The sequence below is a fragment of the Rutilus rutilus genome (assembly GCF_951802725.1).
Source record: "Rutilus rutilus genome assembly, chromosome: 3".
NCBI classification, from domain to species: Eukaryota; Metazoa; Chordata; class Actinopteri; order Cypriniformes; family Leuciscidae; genus Rutilus; species Rutilus rutilus.
In genome coordinates this window covers 19,676,179-19,702,017 of record NC_140211.1, presented here as the reverse complement: position 1 = coordinate 19,702,017, position 25,839 = coordinate 19,676,179, and the positions used below count along the sequence as shown (strand labels likewise).

The following is a 25,839-nucleotide window of genomic DNA, read 5'->3' as shown; positions in this document are numbered from 1 at the left end:
AACAATGGAACAGAGCCACACAAAGAATAACTTGGAGCACAGGGAATGTGTCTCTTTAGTCCTAGAGCTAAAACCAGCCACTACAACACGCCTTCTCTTCACACATGACCGCATGTTCAACTCAGCATGGGTTTCACCACACAACATTCTTCACTTTCGCAGCAACCTGACATCATGTAAAGCTATAGTCAAGAGTTCTGGGGAGATCACAGTGCTGGAGTCTATTAAACATTAAAGGAATCCGTTAGCAAATAGTGGGCTTGAGACCAGGTCTGTCCACTCAGGGAGATAAGAGACCCTCCCCTGTGCTAGTGGGTGGTGTGCAAATGAGAAAGGAACCTATTATCACAGATTATGCAAGCAGAAAAATGCCGTTAGCTGCTATATCCATAAATAAAAAAGCATTTTCTTACATTTTATTAGAGCTACTGAATAAATCTTCATTTTGATGAACCAATATTGATTCTTAAATTCCAAAATAGATTTTTTAGTCTGTGCTGCTTTCTGTTGATGTGTGAAAAAAAGCATTATACTTCACTAGCATTAGTTGTAGAGTGCCTACTGTCCAATATCCACAATAAGCTTTGTGCTTTGTAGTTTTGTTCAGCTTTCTCATTCTTTCAATTTTAGCACAAAATGTGAACAATAAATGTGGTTTTGGCACTCTTTAATGTGGTGTGACAGATCACTGTTGCGCCTCAGTTCAAGCAGCAGCGTGGAGCACAAGTCAATGATCATCTCTAGCTATTTACTAGTTATTTCATGAAATAAACATGAATGAGCATCAGAAGGTATTTTGAAAGAAACAGTACAACTAACTAGCCTGGCTAACGCCAGACCACTTTCTCTTTGAGACGTGGTCTGGGAACTACATGTTCATTTTCTCGTATTTGAGGCGTGGTTTACGAATGCCCAGAGCCGTTTATTGGGCGCTACAAATGTCTATCAAATGCGCCTGTACGTAGCTCATAGCCAATCGTTTCAATTATACCAGATGACGTATGTAGAGCGACAGATATTCAACGAAGAAGACGACGATGGGTCAGAGATTTATGTGTACACCAGAGTCCTGCACGGGTCCGATTTTGTAAATCCGCACCCGCCCATACCCGCAGTGCTTAAAACAGCACCCGACCAGTTTTCCGACAGCAGCACTAATTAAAATCTTCACCTGACCCGCTTAAAATAGAACCGACACCCGAAATAAAATCAGTTTAGACTATCACATTATAGACACACTTACAAAAATGTTTATTGCCAGGTCATACAGAAGTTATTACACGACAATTAACACAAGGACAACTTCAGCCGAAGCTGTCAAAAGGCCGGTACATGAAGAACATGGCTAACGTTACCACAAAACTGAGTAGCCTAATAACAGACGCGGCTACAACACTATATCTGCCACGCAATTTCGTCTAGCCTACATCTGACAATTCTGGGTTCAAACACGCCCTGCAGTGCACACCACACATACTTAACAGTGTTAAATATGAAAAATACTGTTCGATAGAACTGCTTTGTTACCACAGTTTCTGCGTGCTTCCTCAGGGATGAAGTTCCACATTTGCGGCTATCCAACACGAAAATGTTTGCAGCAAAGCCTTTCACAATATTTTCTTCAGATAACTCCAAATTTCTCCCACACACTGGACTTGATTTTTGATGACGTATTGTCGACAACTTTACAATCTCGACTAGCTATTCTTTTCTTCAACTCCTCAGCATCCATCTCGACGACTGCAAGCAGATCGCGCGCGCGCGCAGTTATGATGAATTTTTAAAAGTGAAAGTAGCCTAGGTAACGTTATAGATCCTGGGAGAGCGTGGTAAATAATAAACTGATGTGGATTTTTAATTATTTTATCAACTTGAAATACAGGCATATTTTTGTAGATGTGTTCCTAAAAATATGCATATATTTTTACGTCTGTCATGTTGGAGCCATAGATATAAACAAACTGCTTCGGTGTGTCGCATAGATGTCGTCATCGTCTTGCTGCTCCCTCCCCGTTCTGTGATTGGTTCCCTAGCTGAGGGGAAAATCTGGTCCATGGTATCCAGACTGCCTAGCAGCGTGAATAAAATTGTGCTGCGCTCAAGGCAGCATGGGGAAACCCAGGCTAACAACTAACAATGTATCATGTCTCATGTAATCGCTCAATCAGTATATTCATTATATTTTTATTGTTAATGATGCTGTAACGTGTATGCTTTGCTTTGATTTCGTTTTCATTGTGTTTTGGTTCTGTTTTCCCTGTGCCTGCTTGCCTGTGTGACCCAGTTTCGGTTCCTTTGATTAATGACTCAGTTCACCTGTTGTCCAATTAATTTTCTCATCAGTACCTCTGTGTATTTAAGTCCTGTGTTTATTCAGTTCTTTGTTCGGTGTCATCAGTGTTAAAGTGGTTGTGAAGTCTGTTTCCCTGAGTGTTCCTGTGTATTTTTGGATGAAAGACTGTTTACTTGGATTATTCCTGTCGTGTGCTTCCTTGCTACAGCCAGTACGTGACAGATGTCTTATTTATTGTATCTATGTTTGAATAAATCTGACATGAAAATAAGTTGACACCTTTTAAATGTTGTACATTCTGGAATGTAGAAACGTAATTATATCATTAAGAAGTTAAAGGGTTAGTTCACCCAAAAATGTGAACCCATAAGACCTTTGTTCATCTTCAGAACACAAATGAAGATATTCTTGAAGAATCTGAGAGCTTTCTCGAATTTTAATTAATTTTCTTCATTTTAACCTTTAAAGGTGCAGTGTGTGATTTTTAGCGGCATCTAGTGGTGAGGTTACAAATTGCAACCATCAAAAGTTACGGTGGCCGACAGGAGATGTCGTCGTCTGAGACCGCAGAGAGTAGCCAGTTAAGCAATGAGGTTTCTTTACAACGATAAATTAAGAAATGATGATTACTTTATTATTCAGTAAAACGATGTTATTGCGAATATTATTGTTACTTGTTCATCATTGTGTCAGTGTTTTATTCGCTGACTTTAGCTTGCTTCTTTGCATGAAGAACAACATAGTGACGAAATGCGTTTGTCCGTTTAGGGCGACTGTAGAAACATGTCGGCGCAAAATGGCTATTTCAATGTAAGGGGACCTGCAGTGTATGCAGATAGAAATGGCTCAATCTAAGGTAATAAAAACATAACGGTTCATTAAGTAAGCTCTTTATACACCACTGAAAACATAGTTATGTATACTATATTGCATTTCAGTCTTCAGATCCTCCTAAATATTACACAATGCACCTTTAAAGGGGTGGTTGATTATGATTTCACTTTTCTAACTTTATTTAGTGCGTAATGTTGCTGTTTGAGCACAAACAACATCTGCAAAGTCACGACGCTCAAAGTTAAAAGCAAAGGGAGATATTTTCTTTTAAAGAAATTGCTTTTTAAGGACTACAACAAAGGGCTGGTAGGGACTACACAACATTCCTCCCGGGTTAGTGACATCACAAACCCTAACATTTACATAAACCCCGCCCCCGGGAACGCGATTTGTAGATTATCATGACAGAATTTGCTAATCAATGATGTTGATTAGCTTCTATGTTGTCACTTCTTCTTGAGGCTCTCCATCTTTGTCTGACTTCAGTTTGAACATAAAGGCTTTAGTTTAACATAAAAGTTTTTTGTGTTAAAAAGTTTTTCTCCGCCCCCTGTGCTGGGAGCAGTAGCTCATTTGCAAAAAGTGACAATTTTAACAAGCTATATAAAAATATCTGTGGGGTACTTTGAGCTAAAACTTCACATACACACTCTGGGGACATCAGATATTTATTTTACATCTTGTGAAAAGGGCATTATACCACTCCTTTAATATTATAGTAATGCACAGCATTAAATGAGAGATTGTTTTCCCAAAACAAATTTACATGCACTTGACATGCACTGTACCTGATACATATCCAAACAAATCGATATCGAATAGAATTAAAATCAAATCAAATCAAATCAAGAGCTTGTGAATCAGAAACGATGTTAATTCCAAGCCCTATATGTGAATACCCTACTTTTCATTGTATCATAGAGATAGCATTAAAACAAGAGATTTAACACATTCTATGCTTTTGTTAAACTCTAAAATGTGTCATCTTCACAGAGACACAATGAATTCATGCATTTTTAATAATGCTTTGTGTTCCTCTAAGATCACGTCTCCCTCAGAGGTTTCTATACAAAGCTCATTCTATTGGCGGTACCTTGTTGCTTGGGGAGACATGCCTTTGCACAGCGCGCACAGATCTCCATATTGATGTTCTAATAAAAAGTTGTTTATCTGCATACACATTGCCTAAACACGTTCACCGTCTGTGCTCTCCTCTGTTCTAAGAACTGATGCGGTGCCAAATAAGCATTTTCAGTATCATTGAAACAGATCGCTCGGAAATATGTGCTCACACAGCACCTTAAAATTCATTGAAATGCAGTGGTCAAAGACTCCTGAAGCTATAGAGAGCACAAAGAGGCTGGCTAAGGTGATGCTCAACAATTTCAGGCTTGGCTCCTTCAAGGTTATTATGTAAAGCAGTCAGGCAATAAACATGGTAATTTGATCTCATGGTCTTGTGATGAGAGTAGGAGGTTTATTAAAGAGCAGCCGAGAGCTGTGGGCTAAACCTATTGGCTTGATTCGAAATTTGGAGCAAGTTATGCTTGTCTCCCTATCCAGCTGCAGGAACCACTGATGTTTACAGCACAATAGCAGACAAACCGATGCAAAGTACCCTCGAGGAAATAACCTCCAAACTCCCTCACTGCACGGAACATGGAGGCTTGCTTTCCTAATATTCGCACCTCATTAAAATCCTATCTCCCATCTACAGTCCACCTCCAGATATTTTGGACAGCTAAAGAGAGCAAGGACTTAGACTAAGAATTCTGAGCTGTCAGTTTTCTCTGGAAAAAAACCCATTAAGGTTGAGGCGGATGCTCTTTCTGTCTCCTCTAACACCCTAAATCTTTCCCAGCTCTGTAGTTCTGATACTCCGGGAATGCTTCACTGAATCTTTCTATATCTGTCTGGATTTTAGAGTAAACCCACTAAATCTGTATGAATAACTGTGAGAAGACAAACTAAAAGTCCATGATAATGACACTAACAGAACATAATGGTAACAGTCACAAGTTTTTAAATTATGTTGAATTATGAACTACATCTCATGATAATTATGTTAAATTATGAAATTCAATTCCTATAAAATTGGTCACAACATACTGTAGTAAAAATGGCCTTGAAGGATATGCTACCATTTAAAAATTTGGGGCCAGTAGCATTTAACGAGGACACATTAAATTGACCAAAAGTGAGAGTGAGACTTTTATATTGTTACAAAACATTTAAAAATGAAATGCTGTTCTTTTGAATTTTGAACAACAACCATTTACAACATTGATAATACCGGTAATAAGAAATGTTTTTTATTTTATTTTTGAGCATCAAATCAGCATATTAGAATGAATATCTGAAGGATCATGTGACACTGAAGTTAAGACTTTAAAACACTTTCAACTTGAATAAAAAGTATGCCTTATGCCACATTTTGTCTGAAAATCCTTTCTGAACAAATGTGTGGCAAATATGCTTGTGGCAAAGAATAACTAACAGTTATAATTAACTAACATGTACTGTCCAAAAACTTTGTGAAGCTTTCCAGGGAACCCACCTGTTCTCCTTAGAATCCAGAGTGTTTAATAACAAAGGATTATCAGATTATCAGAATACAAACCACAAGGCTAATGAACTCCTGCTAACTGTAAGAATAACAATCTTGGCATAAGTTTTCAAAGTTATCTGGGGCAAGTCTACTGAAGTAACAGCACATTAAACCGTCTTGAGAATATGTTTCTGTGATGTGATTCCTCAATGAATGGTTTCTCTCTCATTGTTCTACTTCTGCCTGTTTTTTTCTTTTCATTCTTTTCAATTGATCTCATTTATTTGAGCAGAGCCTTCTGCCCACAGTGCTGAAAATAAACCAAAGGAAGACTCACCTGTCTGTCCAGCTTCTGTTGTCGCAGGGTCGTCCCCTCATCATCCAAGGTGCTGCCGAAGGACAAAAACAAGATTCAATGGGGAAAGCTCACAAAAAAGATGTGCCACAGCAAGAGTAGCGCAGAGATACGATTCAAACAAGCTTTTGTGTACACAAAAATCCAGTCCACTATATACAATTCCCTATTGTTCATGTCCTTCACTAAAGTCTGCTGCACAAAACATGGCATCAGTATTCAGTATTTAACTTATCTCATACAGCATCATTAAAAGAGCTGATGTCTAGCGACTCCAATATAATCATATAAATAAATCAGTGATTTGGTCTCCATTTACTGGCCATTAAACCTAGAATATGGGCAGAAGAACAGTATGTAAATGGTATGTGAACATTATTTTTTCAAAGGACACAGACAGTGCGCTGCTGTGTTGATCATGCCTCTTTGTCCTCTTTCAGGTCCTGTGAGGATGGAGGTCTCTGGTGAGACCTTTGTGCTCTGCCTGTCCCTCCTCTCCTTCCCTTTAATCAGCTATGACACATTCACTCCAGATCCCCTTATGCATTTCTGCCGCCTGTTATTGCTCAGCCAAAAGCTGTGTTAATTAAATGGCAATGGAGGGCTTCCTCTGTGGCTGTGGTGGGTCATGCGGAGAGAAGAAGTGTGACAGATCAAGGGTGGTGTGGAAAAGGATTTGTGTTCTGTAATCTGTAATGCACAACCAGGGTGTAGCTTTCAACATGTGGTAGGAACATATGTTACAGTCAGAATAGAGAGATGCACATGTACAAATACTGTTTAGAAATCAAGAATTCTGCTATCTTTTATATCTGGTTTGATTTGGCTTCCCTCTGGATGTCATCAGACAATACAAAAGATTTATAAAAGATTTACAGCAGTTTGGGTTCAGAACACCACAGGCATTTTACTCATTTTTTTGTTGACATTATAAAACACACACAAACATGCTAATTAGATGCTCTTATTTTTACTTTCACTATAAAAAAAATAAGTTCAAATACAAAAATGTGAAGAATATGAAAAGGTCTTTGACAGCTAGTTTATTTAATACAGATTTTTTTTTTTTTTTTTATATATTATTGGGGCAGTTGTTATTTTCACCCCAAGTAACATAAAAGGTATAATAATAGTAGATAATAATAGTAGGAAATATATAGTACAAAAAAACATATTATGTTGTGTTTTTGAGAGGACAACAGAATGACATTTAGAACAACAGATAGCTAGAATGACATACATACAAACTAGACAGACAGAGTGAGCGACTTACAGAAAGATACAAAAATAGTTAGAACTATAGATAAAATGACAGAACGATAGATAGAATGGCAGAATGATAGGTACAACAATAGACAGAAACATAGATAGAACAACAGAATGACAGAAGGAGATTGACAGGGCAGACAGACAGACAGACAGATAGATAGATAGATAGATAGATATAATAATATAATTAAACATAATCAACCACCCCTTTAAAGGTGCATTGTGTAATATTTAGGAGGATCTGTAGACTGAAATGCAATATAGTATACATAACTATGTTTTCAGTGGTGTATAAAGACAGACAGACAGACAGACAGACAGACAGACAGGAAAACAGTATGGCTACGTTGGCTACTTTCAAACCAGTAGCATAACAACCAGCATGGAAATTCATGTCGCTCTAAGCTTGTCTTTTCAAGAGGATTATCTCTTTCTCCCTCTCTCGCTCAGAAGGATCTTCCAGCGCCCAACTAAAAGTCTCTACTTTCCTATTTAAACCTGAGAAATTTCACTCTTTATAGACTGCCAACACTGACACCATTTCTATCACACATGCACACAGGCACGAAAATACATGCCCACGAGCAGACACTCATTCAGAAATACAGACACCTATTATTCAGTGCACTCACAAACTGACACAAACCGCAGGAATTTACAGAAATAGTAATGAGTACTTGTACACATTCATGTTCCCCCTCCCAAAGCTAAAATACATGCACACATGCACAAAGCATAGTGCCTAATGTCAGCAGTCGAGGGTGTCAGTTCCCATCAGATTGGCAGATAATGACATAAACAGAGCGCTTCTAATGAGGGTCAACAAGGGATGAGAGATAAATTGATATGTGCTGACAGCTGTCTGCAATGTGTGGGAGAATTTCTCTCCCTCACCATCAAGCTTCACTGATGACAGTGACAATTCACTTTGTGTGTCTTTGTGTGTGTATATGCATGTGGGCGTTTCACTGTATGTGTGTATTGGAATCAGAAAGTAATGTTTGCCGATTTGTATTCTTTACTTTTACCTGTTAATTCTCAAACAAAACAAAGTACAAATGCACTACAGCAGGGTTTCCCAAAAGTGGTTCATTATAGTTGATAAAAAGCGAATTAAATTAAAATAAAAAAAGCGGCTGAACAATTCATCAAAATAAAACTAAATTAGTGATATAGCTTCGTGTGATTATCATACCAAAGGCTGCGAAATAATTAAGTATAGTCTGTTGTGCTGCGTGTTTCAGAGTGAAAAGCAGCACTTACAAAACAGCGATGACCTGAAGGAATGTTCAGGCATTAAAGTGCCCCTATAATGGTTTTTCGAATATTCCCTTCCATGCAGTGTGTAATATAGCTGTTTGTGAATGTAAACGTTCTGCAAAGTGGTAAAGTCGAAAGTGCACGATAAATAAAGTTAGTGTCTCCCAAAAGAAAGAATCGCCTCTGAACCGCCTATAGACCTTATGTAGCCCCGCCCCTTTTCAGCGCTGCGCTCGTTGTCTTTTGACTTCCGGTCTGTATTTTCACAGTGATATTGCGTATTTATGAATGAACGGCTTGTTTTAAAATCTTCCCGGTCTACTGACATTTGTTAAGACATCTGCTTTAAACATTACAATCCTCATGATAACTTTCGTTAACTTTACATTAAGTAAATCCACTTAAAAAGCTAATTACTCCTGGACAGCAATGCCATAGGAATATACAGAGCGACCGCAAAAACGGAAGTTCAAAGACAATATTCTAAAGATGGCGGCACCCTCGTTTCTCTGGCGCATAAGGTCTATGCGAGTTGTTTTTGTTTTGAATCCTACTGCATGACGGTTCTACGTCACAAGAAGACACATTTGCATGATGCCCGCCTATGTTGTACATTGTCCGCCCGCGAACAACTTGGGATTCGCAAAACACTTGATCGTGAAAGATGGGCTGTACCCAGTTTATTTGGACCAGCTTGCTTCTCAGAATCACAACTTGTAAGTATGAATAATTATTGATGCATATATTTTCTACCGGGTGTTCAAAATACGTAGTTTTGTGTTTTATATTGTGTAATGCTCCGGTTAACTGGATAACTCACGTTATTACTGTCTTACTGAAATACTATTACCTAAAATTGTGTCTAGTAATGCAGATTGTCTGTTGTTTTTACAACTTTAAGTAAAGATAAAAGATGGAGCAAGATTTGTATTACAAACGTTTGTTACATCAGTCATTCACGTTAGTGCTGGGCGTACGTATGCACCGTTATTGATACAGTTCCCGCATGTGCACCGCAATAAATTAGAAATTTGTTTGTTGATGGACATATACTTGTTAACGCTGATGGTGAGGAATTACAGTTGCAATATCATAACCGAAACACGCACTGTGGTATGCATATGCAATATGCCTGGGGGGGTGGGGGTGGGTGGGTGATGATATAAATTTAAGGAGTATGGATGCATTTACACAGCACTACTGCACAGTTCAAATATGAAGAAGGTCAATGAAACTTTCAAGGTAGTTTTAAAGACTTTCTTTACGCAAGTTTTTTTTTTTCTCAGCACCACATCTTTCTGCATCTTTTTTCCTCAGTGCTTTCCACCTGCAATGAGACTCTTATTTTGATCTTCTCTTTTCACAACTATTTGCTGCAATTTACTAAGTGCATCACAGAACATCAAAAAATGTAAAACTCTACATTGATCAATTTAAGGCTCTGGACAATTGCCTCAGACTGTTAATTTTTTCAGTCTATACAAGGACATTTTGACTGAGGAAAAACTTAAAACATCTATCCATCTATCTAATATAATAAAAAAAAAATGCTGCTGTTGTTTAGAGAACATTTTTCTGATCTGGACAAAATTCTTAGACTGTAGCAGTATGTGGACATTGTAAGGACTCTTTAAAAATGCATGTGTTCTTTATGTACGAGCACGCTAGCATGACAGCACTCAAATGGAAAACAGGCAATGGAACTTATCTTTCCATGCTTGTGGATAACAAGGTCCTTAACCTCCAGTGAGCTCTGTGTATGACAGTATGTGTGTGTGTCCATGTGTAGGGCCTGTGTCCTAACAGAGCAGACTGGCCCTCAAATAAACTGGACAAGGCTGTGGAATTAGTGCGTGTGATGCAGAAGGTCCAGCTGAGGCAACCTCAGCTCTGCCAGCACGATCTTTAAGCTCCATACATTTTTCATCGCAAGCCCCATCTGCAGGGGAGGAGATGTTCATCACACCAGGAAAAAAAATACCATGAAGGGCCCAACGGCCCTTCTGACTGAGGGAGAGATAAGAGAAGGACACATTTTCTGCCTGCTCTCACTGCTACCACAAAGACCAAGATCCAGATCTGGCTGCATTACCAATCTGCCTGTAAGCAAGCCACTTAATAGCAGATCGCCCTACTGCTGCTCCTCTATTGACCTACTTTCTTTTTTGGATGGAAATCATTGCCTGAAATTCACATATGATTAATTCAAATGTTACTTTGCAGCTAACCACAACTCTAATGTACAATATGGAAGACACACAGTATTTAATCTATGAGATCACCTCGTTATTCATTTGGCAAGAGGAGGACTGGACCACCGACTGAGCTCCAAAGTTTTTTTTCCATTTCTGTCACCTGATGGAGCTTGTCTTCCTTGCCACTGTCACCTTTGGCTTGCTTAGTCTGTGTTTAAAAGAATATTTAAAATAATGTTCAATAATATTATTGATTTGACTACACTGATACTATCAGATGAGAACAAAACCTGAACTGAATTGATCTGAATAAATGACAGTATTGTCATTTTAGAGCTGCTTTTCAGCATAATTTGAATGTCACATATTTGATAGTTTGCATCACTGATTCAGTTATTTTTCTGTTTATTAAAAAAAAAAAAACCACTACAATAAATTTGAAATAAAGTGCTACAATAAATTAAGGTGACCTGACTTGCAAAGCTAATCTGTTCCTGATTCCTAACCGTTTAGCATAAATTCGAGTCACGAACCGCTCCGAGTATAACGTCACAGGTTTCCATTTCTTCCAAATGACAGTAGTTATGACGCGAATGCAGCATAAGCTCGTTGTTTTGGTTCAGGAGTAATTGTTAAAGTTGGCTGCTGTTTCGGTTGTGGTGCTCGGTGACTGACATCTGTCTAACTCATAGCATGAAACGCGCCGATGACGGGTGATGTCTGCGTGAGCAGGGTGCACGGAGGTATGGAAATACATTCGCTGACAGGCAGCTAGGACAAAGTATCATTGCATTCAGACTGTAATTCAATAATTGGATGAACATTTTATGGTCCTACGCCTTCCACATACGGCCACTTAACTTAGTGATTGTTATCAAGATGTGAAGAGACTCTCAACCAGCATAACAAAAGAAAAAAAAAAGAACTCTGGAACAAATCACCTACCCTGCTTTAATGGAGTTGTCAGTTATGTTTCTATATTTAAAATAGATACAAATGAGACCACAAAGTATATGATGTCAATGGGTTCCAAACATCTTGTTCTGTGTTCCTTAGAAGAAAGAAAGTGTAGAGAGACATGAGAGTGAGTAAAGGACAGTATTTTCAAAAGGTTCAAATCACCCTCTTAATCCCACTACTGCCTATGACAAATAAGTAAGAGCAACTGTCTCATTTGAGTTTTTTTTTGTTTTTTTTTTGGGTTCAGATAAAACAAACGACTCATGTATGCATCTCTCAAAACAAGAATTTCCGTTACTGTTTCCTTGAGCTCATCCAGTGCCAAAGCTCGTTAGATTTCTCAAATCCATTCAGGTCACAATCACAGACCTCACACACAGGAAACTGGGGTGTGGGAGAGGGCAGATCTTCACAAACAAAACACACTCCCATAGAGACAGCCTAAGACCCTCCGGGGTAGGTTGAGCGGTACCTTTAGCTCCCTGCAACAAGCGGCAAGTGCTCCCTGATGTAATCTTTCAAAGAAAGAGTGGAGGAAAGTAGGCTTGTAACTTATAGCAACCAAGAGCCAATGAGAGAGCAGAGGAGGCAGTGCAGCCATGACAATGAGGCAGCAGCAAGACTGCCTCCAACAGCAAACATAAACCAAAAGCATGGCTATGTTCCTATATACAGTGATAATCACTTACCACCATACCGGATGGAAATAAAGACAGTCAGTAAAAATATAAAGCAAAATATATGCAAAGAATTTTTAATGATGAGATATTAGCCATATTAGGGAAAATATGGAATTAAAATAATACTAACATATTAAGATTTTTCTTTAAATATATTAATAATATTCAGCAAGCGTGCATTAAACGGATAAAAAGTAAAGAAGTTTACAGTGCTGTTAAATAAATGCTGTTCTTTTGGACTTTCTATTCCATCAAATAATCCAGTTTTCACAAAAATATTAAGCAGCACAACTGTTTTCAACGTTAATGAAAATAAATATTTCTTGAGCACCAAATCAGCATATTAGACTGATTTCTGAAGGATCATGTAACACTGAAGACTGAAGTGATGGATACATTTCATTTTATAGTTCAACAGTTATATAGATTGTTACAATATTACTGTTTTAATGTATTTTTGATCAAATAAATGCAGCAGCTATATTTATTATAATTTATAAATTCATAAGCACACCTTTTTGGAAAATATACCACAATATAGTACAAAACATAACTAAAACGTTACCCATTCTAACTTATACTCCAAATTCTCACAATCTCAACAAAATTTCATCTATGCTAGCCAGCTAAATAGCATTTTAGTCTCAAAATTGTTTCAAAAAGCTCTCAAAACACTTAAAAAAAACATATACAAGATCACCATAAACAGTCATAAGATAATGTATAGTGATAATGCACCAGTGACAGTTACGTCAACTGGCTCCGGTAGCCATCGGCCCATCTTTATCGTTGAGTCCTGTAATAGATATTGTATCAGACCAGCTGATATAAACAAAAACCTCAGAAGCAACTACACAAACCCAAGAGTACAAGGACGAGAGAATCACCTTTGTCACCTTTGCAGCCCTGCCAGCATTATCCATTCATCATCCTCGATCCCCTATCACATTTATCTTCTCCAACCAAACACATGCAAGCTCACCGATAAACAGATGTACCTGTAAGGGATCCAGTCCGATGAGTGTTTGGAGCTCATATCTGAGCGTGTTGAAAGGGTTTCGAGTGTAGCGGTGTAGGACAGCAGCAGTGATGCCAACAACAGAGCCCATGCAGCCCAACCATCCCCTGCACTTCTGTCTCCACTATCTACAGATCTAGTGTCTCTTCCATTCACACAACCCCTGCCTGCAGTCTGCAACGGATCCTTTTCATCATGAGCCGGACTCAGCTGCCTTGCTGTGAATCCAGTTCCCTCGTCATGCGCCGTTTTCTTTCTGCTTGTTCACAATCCCTCGTGTTTTATTCTTCCGTTCACCTTCACTGCGTGTCTCTCGTCATCATCTTTTATGCTGCTCTGTATACTGTGGCTCTCGCTCTCCTCAACTGCGCCTTGTACCGACTGCTTTATTCCCTCCCTTTTCTTTCTCTCTCTCTCTCTCTCACTCTTTCTCTCGCTCTCATTTGCGCTCTCTCTATCTCTCTTTCAGACCACTGTCATTATAACCTTACACACGGCCCTAAGAAGGGGAGAACATATAAGAGTGAATCCCTTTTGTCTAGCTGCTTTGATGTTTGTCGCGATGCTCCGCTGGTCTATCAACACACACACACACACATACACACACACACACACACACAGGGCTCTAGCTCTGAAAAGCGGGAGCCTCAAATGTGTTTTCTGAACCATGATTTATTCATCCCTTCATTCAGAGCTGGGCTCATTAACATGGGACAGAGCAGCGCAGTTGTAATTGTCTTTGATTTAACATGCTGAATCCAAACTCAGCACACCATTTTGTCTTTGTTTATTGGCTTTGCGCTTTGTTTTAGTCCCCTTGGTACTTCACTCAGCAAAATGAGGGTATGACTTCATATACATATTTTAATATCAGCATCATCACGCAACGGCCTTCATTAGCTGCCATCAAGAACAAAGGTAAATGAACTCATCACTATTGTGGATGTTGTATTTTTAATGCTAAAATGTCTAAATGGTATTCAGAATTCAAGAACGCTACATGACTTCTGCTGCAATATTTATGCTGGCTTTAAGTTAACATAATGCGGTGGTTCCTAAATGAAAAACTATTTTCTTCAGCTTCCTATGGTTATTTGTCCTACCGTATTTGTCTCAAGCGCACTCCTGCGAGCCTTGGTGTTTCTCTGTAATATCCTCAAGCAGCCTGAAGCGTATTTCTGTTTTACTGTATATCAGCTTTCTCATCTTTCCTCTGGACTCCCTCATCTTCCTTAGTGTCACACTTAGTCATGTTGATTTAGCTCATGGCTCAGGCGTGCACTCTTCCTTGCTCATAAAATGCTCCTGGTGCTTTGTGTGCATGTTGTTTTTGCTGTTAATATTAAGTAAAACTGGAGCACATTATTTCAGGAACGAACCACGCTTATAGTCTCATGTAGCAGCACATTTGACTAACAGGCAAAAGGTCTGGTCCATATCGTAACTTATTCTGGCCTGCTCAGACAGGAAGAGTATAATGTATGACATGTAAAGCTAGGGGTGGGCGATATTTAAAATATATCGAGATATTTTTAAACACGATATGGATTTTGACATATCGATATATTGTTTATATTTATAAAAATTGTGTTATTTCAAATGTAGGCGCGTTGCGCGTGGCAAGCACGCTCATAATGTAGAGACGCCGGCGCGACCACAACATTGCCCAACATCAAATGGCAAACGTAATGCAAGCGGAACGAAACTGCTCGTTATTGTGTGGTTGAAGGACCGTTTATCAGTTTGGACCAAAGCAGCGCGAGCCGATCGTTCGTGATCATGCGACACTGTTACTACACAGCGCTAATGATCCAGTAAAGAAAGCATTTGAATTCGCCACAGAAGTAATAACATCGCTGCGAGATCTAGTGAGAAACATTCACATTTCAACAGATCAAACAGCGCTGACGTGGAAACCAGGAAGAAACATTGTGCCATGAATGAACTATCCAGTGTCCACAGATCAGCAACATTCACCATGGATATACTGTAGTAACACTAACTGCAACCATGGAAGTTTGGCAGGAATAGTAGGCTATAATGCCTTCAAGTAACATTACGTCGGTTTAATTTTGACATTATGAATACAATTGCCTCAAATGTTAATCTGAACTAAAAATAAACCTTTGTTTATAACTAGGCTACTACAATATTACATTTAATTTTTTCCAAGGAGCTGTTTTGTTTTATATGCTCCTAGAGTCAATTATAGCTCCAGAATTGCTCAAAGTAAAAAAAAATTGCATGATGTTTATGATGTTAGTTTTAATTATAAAAAAAGAATAAAAAAATATATTATTTAAAAATGTCACAGAAGCACTTGTTCCTACATGAACTGCCTACCTCTTTGCACTTCAATAAAAAATACTTGGTGGTATTTGGCATATTTGTTTTTGCAGTAGTTTTTGGGGGGTTCTTTTTCCTGTAAAGATATCGAGATATATATCGTATATCGAGATATAGCAAAATATATCGAAATATATTTTTTGCTCCATATCGCCCAGCCCTATGTAAAGCGATTAATCACAATTTGTTTAGGGTACATTTTATGCAATGCAAAGCGCCTGCTGACAATGATAGACTGATGATGTGGACAAAAAAATAAAAAAATAAATAATATAGCATGTCAGAAAACAGCCAAATTAAGTAGAGACATTGGAATGAAATGAAAATTCCCCCTATCTATTTTTTTAAATGCATGCTAATGATTGTATTGTGAATATACGTTTTGTTGTCCACATTTTTGTGATGTTGTAATGTTTAATCAAAATGTCATAACTGGATCTTCAGGTGAAAAAGACAGACTTCCCTCTGATAAAATGATTGGTGATGAACATGAAGCAGAGCAACAACCCACTGCATGATGTAGATTCTCAAATGCAGTTAGAATGCCCTTAAAATTCAAGATATCAGGGCAAAAATGCCCCTTTCTGTCTCATATTTATATCATGAAATAGTTAAAGGGGTGGTTCAGAATTTTAGACATCGGACCTCATTTACAAGTTAGCCTGTGTGTTATTTATCAGTGGAGACAGTTTTCAAAAATGTTCACCCAGTCCTTCCAGTTGCATAGTTCGCCGGTGCTAGGCTAGCGCGAGTCAACGGTATCTGTTATCCGGTATCAGAATTTTACTTTGCTCCGGTTAGTACTGCGCCGAAAAGTAAACACAGAACAGAAGCGCACTACAGTCGGGACGTCTAGCTAGCTATATGTAGCTATACATTTTCTGCACTGGCACCACCGGTCTCTTGTAAATGAGGTCCGATGTCCAAAATTCTGAACCACCCCTTTAAATAATATCACATGAGTAACAAGTGCAATATCACTCGAGTGATGTTTTTGTCCTGAGCAGTGCAAATGTGATATTGATTTATTACAATAGTTCAATAAATAAGTTAATATTGTGTTATATTTTAGACACAATATTGCCTGCTTTTACTCAGTTTTGCCAACGAAAATATTACCTATAAAGCGAGAGCAGAACTGTTGCGTTTAATTTATGAATGAATCCACGTTTTGAGCGAATCAATCGGGTGAACCAATGATTCAATTCAATGAAGCCCATTCACAAAGAGAGCCATTTATTTATTTATTTCCTGAATTGAGTATCATTGACAGTAATTTATTTACATTAGGTTTAGCCTACTTCTCTAAGAAACATACATTTCCCAAAGGCAGCTTTGTATTTCTTGTTATCGGAGTATGAGACCATACGATTTCAAACATTTACCTGAAAAAAGGTACTCAAATCAATGCAATTATTTTGATTTGGACCACATTACACCATTTTATTATATCTCTCTGAAAGGAAGTCACTGCTATTTTGCTTTCAGACAAAAGAACTGAAGCCAAAGACCAGCAGAATATCTGCCCTGTTCTCAACAGGTGCTCAAAAAAGAAACAGATACTATCACGCCACATATTCTGTGGCCAAAGTTGTTTATAACAGACCAGCAAACCGCCCCTGCACGGGAACCGAGGTCAACACTCTTCCTAGCAGCGGTCAAAAACAGCGAACGCGGTGGGATGTTGCTGGATCACATGCACTCCGCTACGCTCCAGCAGAGGGAGAGCAGGTGGAAAAGCAGCATGGCTGGTAAATATTTGATGCTACTGCAAGCCGTTTGAAGTCACACTATACCGAGCTCATCGCTTGGGCAGATCCATTAGTGAAACCTACGGCCACCGTGCCTAAAATTATGTAGCCCCCCATCAAGCTGAGCTAACAGCACGCACCCGCCGCTAACTCGATTGGCCAAGTCCCAAAGATAGTCAATAAAGTGTGACACTGGCACAAATGCTAAGTAGTTATTGGCTTTTTTGATGCACTGTAGCGCTTCAGTGCTGAGAAGAGCTATGACAGGGGGTCTCTGTGTAGCATGGGGCTAGCTAGCATTGCCAAGGCCGGCGTGCGGGCAGCTGCAGAGCCACAGTATGAAGAGCTTTGTTAATAATGCAGAGACTCCATTAGCCATGCAGGTCACGAGGTGCCAACGGTCGCCGATGAATGAACATAAATCTACACCGCTTTGTGTGTGGGCGAGTATGTGAATGTAAGATCTTTCTTTATTATTCTGATCAAATGACACTGTCATTGACAAGTGAGTATGTGTGTAGCAAAATGTGCTTATTTTTTTTTTATCCTTTTTTGACAGTCAAATTGCAGTCAAATTTCATCACTTTCACATATTCTGGCCTCTCAGCATTGGCTACCAGTTTTTTTTTTTTGGCTACCTTTTTTTTATTCAAAACTGAAAAGAAAGTATAATATAATAATAATAATAATAATAAACATTTGCAAATTATTATTATTTTGTATTATTATTATCAGTAGAATTGAATAAGTCGTCATGGGGTTCTGTGGTTTTCTTGGATCTGCACTTTGAAATAAGATGGTTACTGTGCAGAAGGACAGAAGATATATAGGGAGGTGAAGAGTCTTTCTCACTCTCATCTTGAGTGCTAGTGAAGTGATTATGCAGGCAGCACATCTGACGACACATCCTGACGTCCCCTTTGATTACATTATATATTCCTGCTTCTGCACACTACTTTAAACCAATCCCAAGGATTTCCATTTTAATTGGGGGATCAATTGATGTTCCATCCGCTCCTAGGTTGTGTTTTTTTTAATCAGTAAGGGACGAAGATTCACAAAATTACATTAAAATTACAAGGAATCAATACAAAGTTAAACTAAACCTCCACGATACTCTTCAAGGCTTTCTCTCTTCTCGTTTTATGTCAGTGGGTCCTAGATTTAAGCAGAAACTGGATCACTGAACCACAAGTGATTTCAAGCCCATCAATTCTAATCTAAAACAATCTAATGACCTCTTCATTAAAAAACAGTCAGACGGCAGCGGTTCTCAATGACCTTTTGTCATTACTGCTACAATTGTGAGGATAAATATTTACTGACATCTAATTGAGATTGCATTAGCAGTGGCTGGAAATCCCAAATGGGCAGCTGGGCAGTTTGTAGAGGAGGGTCTATGCAAACAGAGGAGTCTTTATTCTAAAAGGAGGAGTAAATCTTTATGTGGTGAAGAGCGGCGAGAGATGGGGAAGGGCAAAGAGGAAGTATGAGAAATGTTGGCTGATGGTCTGCAGTCTCGTCTATAGGGTGACATTTAGATCTCATTCACAGATTACTCATGATAAAAGAGACAGACGCTGGAGGTGTAAGCATTGAAAAATACAAAACCAGAAAGTACTTCAGTATTTCCAATTCTGTCCACAAGGTAACGGTTTGTTTAGCATGGCTGCATTAGCTTCTGCTGATAACTACATAGTCTGGCAGCAAAAAGCATATCCATGTCTTCTGCTGAAATCAAACATTTTACAAGGAAATAGTTTGTTATATAGAAGATATTTTCACCAGTACCTGATTTGTTTTAACAGGGCTCTTAAACTGTGTGGACTGTGTGTATTTTTCCCAAGAAAACATGTTCACGTATAGGAGTTCCAGGTCAAGTTACATGTGTAAATTTCAAATTCCTTTTTGTCAACAATTCATTTTCTACATGCTACAGTATTACAAAACCTTCTGCAAGGCACTTAATTTCATAAAAAAATGTATTATAAGAGGAATTTGATCATTAAATTATACTTATCCAAGAGAAAATAGCTTGAATCAAAAGAATTTTATCTGTAATACCATTTACTATTAAAATGAATAACAGCAATGCGGCTACCATTAAAAATTAATGAGAATGGCAACAAATACTTGATGATATACTAAAATCTAAGACTGAAATATTTCCCTTACAGACAGAAAAGATTAATCTTCTCTTTTATAAGGCTTCACAGCTCTGTCATTACTTTCTTTACAATACACAATCAGATATTTATAATATACTTTAAAAAAAATCTATTTAATATTAAAGTCAGCCTTCATGCTACCAGTTCAAGGTCGCAAATGCTCTGTGCGACTTATGGTTTTTAAAAAAATTTTTTTTAATAATTTTAAGTAACTGCCACTGCATTTAATGTGAGCATAATATGGTTATTGTGTCAACACTTTAAGATTTTCTGTCTGGATGGTGACAATTCAACAAAGGGTCTACATTAGCTCTCTTAATGAGGCCAAGTCTTTATCCCAAATCGCATGCTCCCTCATTCATTTCATTTAGTGGAGCAGAGCTTCAGGTTAATATGCCCGAATTAGAAACATGTTTCAGCTCTGGAGAGCACTATGACATGGCTAATAAGCCAGAGATGTTCCTTAGGGAAGTGAGTATGAACAGACTATTCACTATTGCATTTAAAAAAAAAAATCATGTATGTTCTGTCATCATTCACTGACCGTCATGTGGTTCCAAATTCGTATGACCAATAAACCTCCCTTCCACTGTAGCTCTCATATCTAATTTGCTTTTCTGCAAAGTACTCCGTACATTGTGATTGATCATGATTGACATGCAAAAGCAAAAGCCATTTGACATCAATTTGGGATAATTAAGATGAATGTTTTTGATAGCATAAGAGATCGAAATGGGATGCTTTGAATAGGATCGTCATTAGTGCCATTTGTTCTGAGCTAACTGATTTTCAGAGAAGGTCATGGAGTTTTCAGGTGATGTACAGGAGCTGAAGACGCAATGCAATGGATGCCAAACTAAAGCAGTGCTTGACACTCCCAGGCAAGTAAAATGAACATTCACAAATACAAATACTTCAGTGCAGTAGTTCAGACAAGAGGAAGAGACACACAAGGATGTCTGGAACCTCAGGGTTAATGACTGCGCACAAGCACTCGCCCTAGTTCTGCAACAGAACTTATGTAATGTGTATGAATGAGTATTTACGCTTGAAGGCAAGTATGATGCCATGAACTTTTATGCTAACTTAGGGGTGAAGCAGAAATAATCCTTCTAGTATACTGATTTAGTGCTCGAGAAACATCTCTTAATATTATTAATATTATAAAATATTAATATTACTGAAATTGTGGTGTGCTGCTTAATACAGCTTTTGTTTGCTTAATTACATGATCAATTTAATGCATCCTTGTCGATTAAAAGTATACATTTTTTTAAGGTATATGACCTCAAACTTTTGAGGGGTAGTGTATTTTCATGAACAAAGACCCATTTTATATATATATATATATATATATATATATATATATATATGTTTAAAATGTTATCTGGAAAATATTTCATTTCCAGGGCCTAGGCTAGTTGTTAAAAAAAAAAAAAAAGTTTAATATGGATCAGAATTATCTTGCCATGTTTTAAAACCAGGAAATACCATGTTTTCTATCCAGGACCAGGTAATCCATACTTTTGTGCTATCTTTATGTAAAGAACGACAGTAACCAACCAGTCCTTAGAATTAAATAGTAATAGTGTCAAGATTATCTAGCACCCTCTTCTCTTGCAGCCCCTTTGAAAACACCTGCTGTAGAGTTTCATAAGAATGCCACAAACCATGTTCAGATTTGCAAATATATCAAAGTTTGCAATCAAAAGTCTGAGATTTATTTGGAGAATACATTCTCATACTGTAACGGTCACCAGCTGGAGTGCCCTTGAGAGCCACCAGAGGGCACTCCACACCGGACTATCATATTCACTCACAGACTACATTTCCCATTCTGCATCTACCTGCACTGATTACTTCATACACCTGCACTGCACTGATTACACACACCTGCACCTCATTCACACACACATAAAAGCCGCTTCCACACTCCACTTCTCTGCGAAGTATTGCATTGCCCTGGCGTACAATCGCTGAGCGTTTTCCCTGTGTTTGCTGAACTGTTACTGACCTTGGATTGTTTATACTGACTTCTGATTCTTCTGCTGCCTGTCTTGACCCGGATTGTTCTTTGGACTGTGATTCCTGCCGCCTGCCTCGACCCTTGCCTGTTATCTGTTTCTGCTTTGAGATTATCTCCATTGTTCTGATTGCCCCTGATTTACCCTGCCTGTTGATTATTCTAATAAAGCTGCAAATGGATCTTACTGCGTCCTCCACTTCATAACACATACTCATTCAATATAATTATTTCTCACCAGAATAGTCCAATAAAAATGACAAGTTCTGTGCTATACTCTTTCTGTATGATGTCAACAATTGTCTCATGTGTCTATTTTCATTTCTCCAAAGAAATTTCATGAGAAACATCTGAGACAAAGCTGATACTTACAGTAAAAGAAACATACAACCGAGACTCAATCAAGTCTCCTGAGGTATGAATGCAATAATAGTTTTCCGATTCAATTTATGTTTGTCACACCTAACATACTATTTCTAGTAGCTGAAAAAATTAACAAGTCAACTGAAGCTGGAACAGTACTTGGCTTTCTTGTCTCATTCCAGTGTCCAGAATGCTCAGAATTTTAAATGAAAGTTCATTTCCATTTCATCAAAGGAGCAGCGTAACACACAGCAGCTGTGGCAGTCGTGTAAAGCGCAGGTGCATGAACCAGAAGGCACAAGGTGATGCAACACTACTCTCCACACTTTTAAGCAATTCAGCCTCACTGCGGTCCACAATTCCCCAGCTCCACTCCAGCACCATGCTGAAACATGCGCATACATCGAAAGTGATCTGAGGTTGAAAACGTCAGCATGGTCAAGCCACTGGTGCAGTAGACCTGGAGAGATCCCATCTGTCATTCTGATAACTGTAGCAAAAGATGACTAAACAATGTGGATCCCAATGTGCCTTATATACAAGATTTTCATGAAGGATCTGCAGTGGCTAAATGACATACTGGTGGTTAAATAAAATAATAAACAGAAAACTAAAACATGTTCAGAATTACAATAATTCCGGGTTCTAGATACACAGCTAGTAAATGTGTTTGCAGGGGTGAGTGATGAGCACTGTCATGCATCATTCCTCTTTAGTGTAGGAAAACATTACAAAATGCTTTGAATCTGAATCTAGCTCAGTGATATCATCTGACAACCACACAGCTCTCCGAAATGCCACAGCTAAAATCACCTTCATTTTTCACTGTCAATGCAATCAATAAAGAGTCTTTTAAGTGAACGATATAGTGACTAGTAGTGAGGTGACGACCAGTGACCTTAATAACTTAATAACTCAAAATGTCCAAGTCAAAATCCAAAGGAGGAAAAAGGGACTACAGTTATTTGTCTCTGGTAGTGCTCAATCAATCAAACATCTTTGCTCAAGGCAATGGACGAATACCAAACTATCAAAATATCAATATGTGATGCATGAAATGTTCTTCTTATCAATAATCCACTAGGACAGTATCCAATTATCATAGATAATGTGATTAATTCTGAAAATATATATGGAAACATACAAAGTTGCCCTTGCTTGTCTACCTTGTGAACCTAATCTTTGGCAAGTACAAAGAGCCCCTCCAAGGTGCAGCTAATTTTAGTTACCATGGTAACATCTATGTGTGCATGGTTGTCAAGGTAATGTAATTACGTCAAGCAGGTGATGAAGAACAAAAAGCACTCTAAGAAGATTCAATTTTCAATGTTCAAGATGTTAAATTTTCACATTGATTCAAGATTCAATGTGACCCTGGGCCACAAAATCAATTTTTTTTTTATTGAGATTTATACATAATAATCTGAAAGCTGAATAAATAAGCTTTCCATTGATGTATGGTTTGTTAGGATAGGACAATATTTAGCCGAGATCCAACTATTTTGAAATCTGGAATCTGAGGGTGCAAAAAAAAAGAAAGTTGTCCATTTATGTTCACAATTATACTGCATTCACTCACAAAAATAAATGTTTTATATATTTACTGTAGGAAATTTACAAAATATCTTCATGGAACATGATCTTTACTTAATATCCTAATGATTTTTGGCATAAAAGAAAAAGATCATTTTGACCCATACAATGTATTTGTTACAAACTGCTCTGAGACACAAAGGTTGAGGATCCAAATGCAGTATTTATTGAACAGACGTAATCCAAAGTACAGGCAAGGTCAAACACAGGCAGGCAGTCCATACAAACACAACAAGGCAGGGAACACGGGAAAAAGAGACCAAGAGACATGAAACCAGGGAGAATGCTCGGAATTGCAGTGTAACACTAAACAAGACTTTGCAGATAATGAATGAGAAAACCAGGCTTATATGGGGTGAGCTAAACAAGATAATGAGACCATTATATTTGCATGTGATAATGGATGAAGAGTCCAGGCAAGTGAGTTATGGGAAATGTAGTTTGTGAGGGAATGGCAATAGTCTGATGTGGAGTGCCCTCTGGTGGCTCTCAAGGGCACTCCAGCTGGTGACAGCTATTGTTGGTTATTGCCACAAATATACCCGAGCTACTTGTGACTGGTTTTGAAAAGAATGAGGATTCAGTGAAGCAGATTATTTGACTAAGTATGAAGGTCATGTTAAAGATTAGTAATAATATTATTTTCTTTTTTACTATGATTGCATTATCACTATTAGTAGATAAAGTTAAAGACAGCGTTTTAAAATGAAGTTTGTCATCTTCACAAACACTCTCCTGTTTCTTATGTGAAAATATTTCTAGCACCCCATGGTGGACAGTAAAGTCTGTTACAGCCCAACTTCACTGAAACAATACTGACATGCCACAGTTATTTTAGTATTATCTTATATAATATACAAGAAATAAATTCTTATATATTAAAATTTTCAGTTTTCATTTTATTTTTGTTTTCAGTTTTAGTAATGTTAGCATTTCATCTCAAACTTAAAGTTAATTACAGAGGCAGCATTTATAATTTAGTTTAAGTTTAAGAATATCATCTAATATTTCTATTTGATTGCATTTTTATTTCAGTTACCAAAAAATTTTCATAAATGAACCATTATAAATAAGCAGGACATGATTGAAGTCTTTGTTAAAGTCTGTTCGCCCGTCCCGTTTTGCGAGATAATTAATACATATGTCTAAATAAATGTTTTCCCCCATAAACTTCTGGTGACACTTTTAATTACAGGACCAAAATACCACATCTAATCCTTCTTAAACAGCAGCTCTGAATGAGAACCAAAGAATCCCAAGTATTACAGGTTACTTTATGACATTTCTGTGATTACGCACGCACGAGTGTGTCTGCGTTTCACACTGTCGCGACTGCTACTAATGAAATGACGTCTTTTCAACGTCTGGCTGCTTCATCTAACACAAGCACTGCAACACTGTAGCCCACAACCATAGCAACAAGAGACTAATTACTGCCAAAAAAAGCCAGAACAAAATGGTACACAGTGTCAGCCTATGAAGTACATCATGTGCAGTGCAGCCCTCAGCTCTGCTTTTGTAGTCGTACTCGCATACGCCAATGAGCTATGAAAGGAGATGCCTTATCACTACACTGCAGAGAGGCAACACGACAACAGAGAGAAGAGCCATGCTGATATAAATCTGTCTGCATTTACAATCTATACATTATACTTCCATATAGAAAAAATACAACCAATCATAGATATAAAAACAGACCAATTTTGGAAAGCATCCAGTTGGTTTTCATTATTTCAACAAGCCACATGCTATGGAGTTCAATGAACGGATTTACACTGACATCTAGTGGAAAATAATATGATATGACCTCCAGCATTATCAGTTTTTGTCCTGTTTTCTTCTAAATTAACATCGTACCATGAAATAAAATTTCAGACATATAAATTCCAAGAAGACACTGAAATTTATGTATATGAAAAATAGCTATATACATTACCGTTCAAAAGTTTGGGGTTGGTAATATTTTTTTATGTTTGCAAAATAAGTTTCTTCTGCTCACCAAGGCTACATGTATTGGATTAAAAGTACAGTAAAAATCATTTTAATATCACTACAATTTAAAATAACAGTTTTCTATTTTTATATATTTTAAAATGTAATTTATTCCTGTGATTGCAAAGCTGAATTTTCTGAATTATTGAATTAGAATGAGTCTTCTGTGTCACATGATCCTTCAGAAGTCA

General features: G+C 37.8%; 1 protein-coding gene across 6 annotated transcripts in view; it reads right to left on the bottom strand.

Moving 5' to 3' along the window:
- The window catches only part of tub (TUB bipartite transcription factor), an 82,780-nt gene that overhangs the window by 25,900 nt on the left and 31,041 nt on the right, over positions 1-25,839 (bottom strand). For 2 of the 6 annotated variants that reach the window (XM_084405327.1, XM_084405331.1), the window contains exon 2: positions 6,013-6,064. In XM_084405327.1, coding sequence (XP_084261453.1) covers positions 6,013-6,064 — 52 coding nt within the window. Of the gene's footprint in view, positions 1-6,012; positions 6,065-13,376; positions 13,922-25,839 lie in introns of those variants that run through there. The other 4 variants (XM_084405328.1, XM_084405332.1, XM_084405329.1 and 1 more) reach the window with 4 other exon arrangements.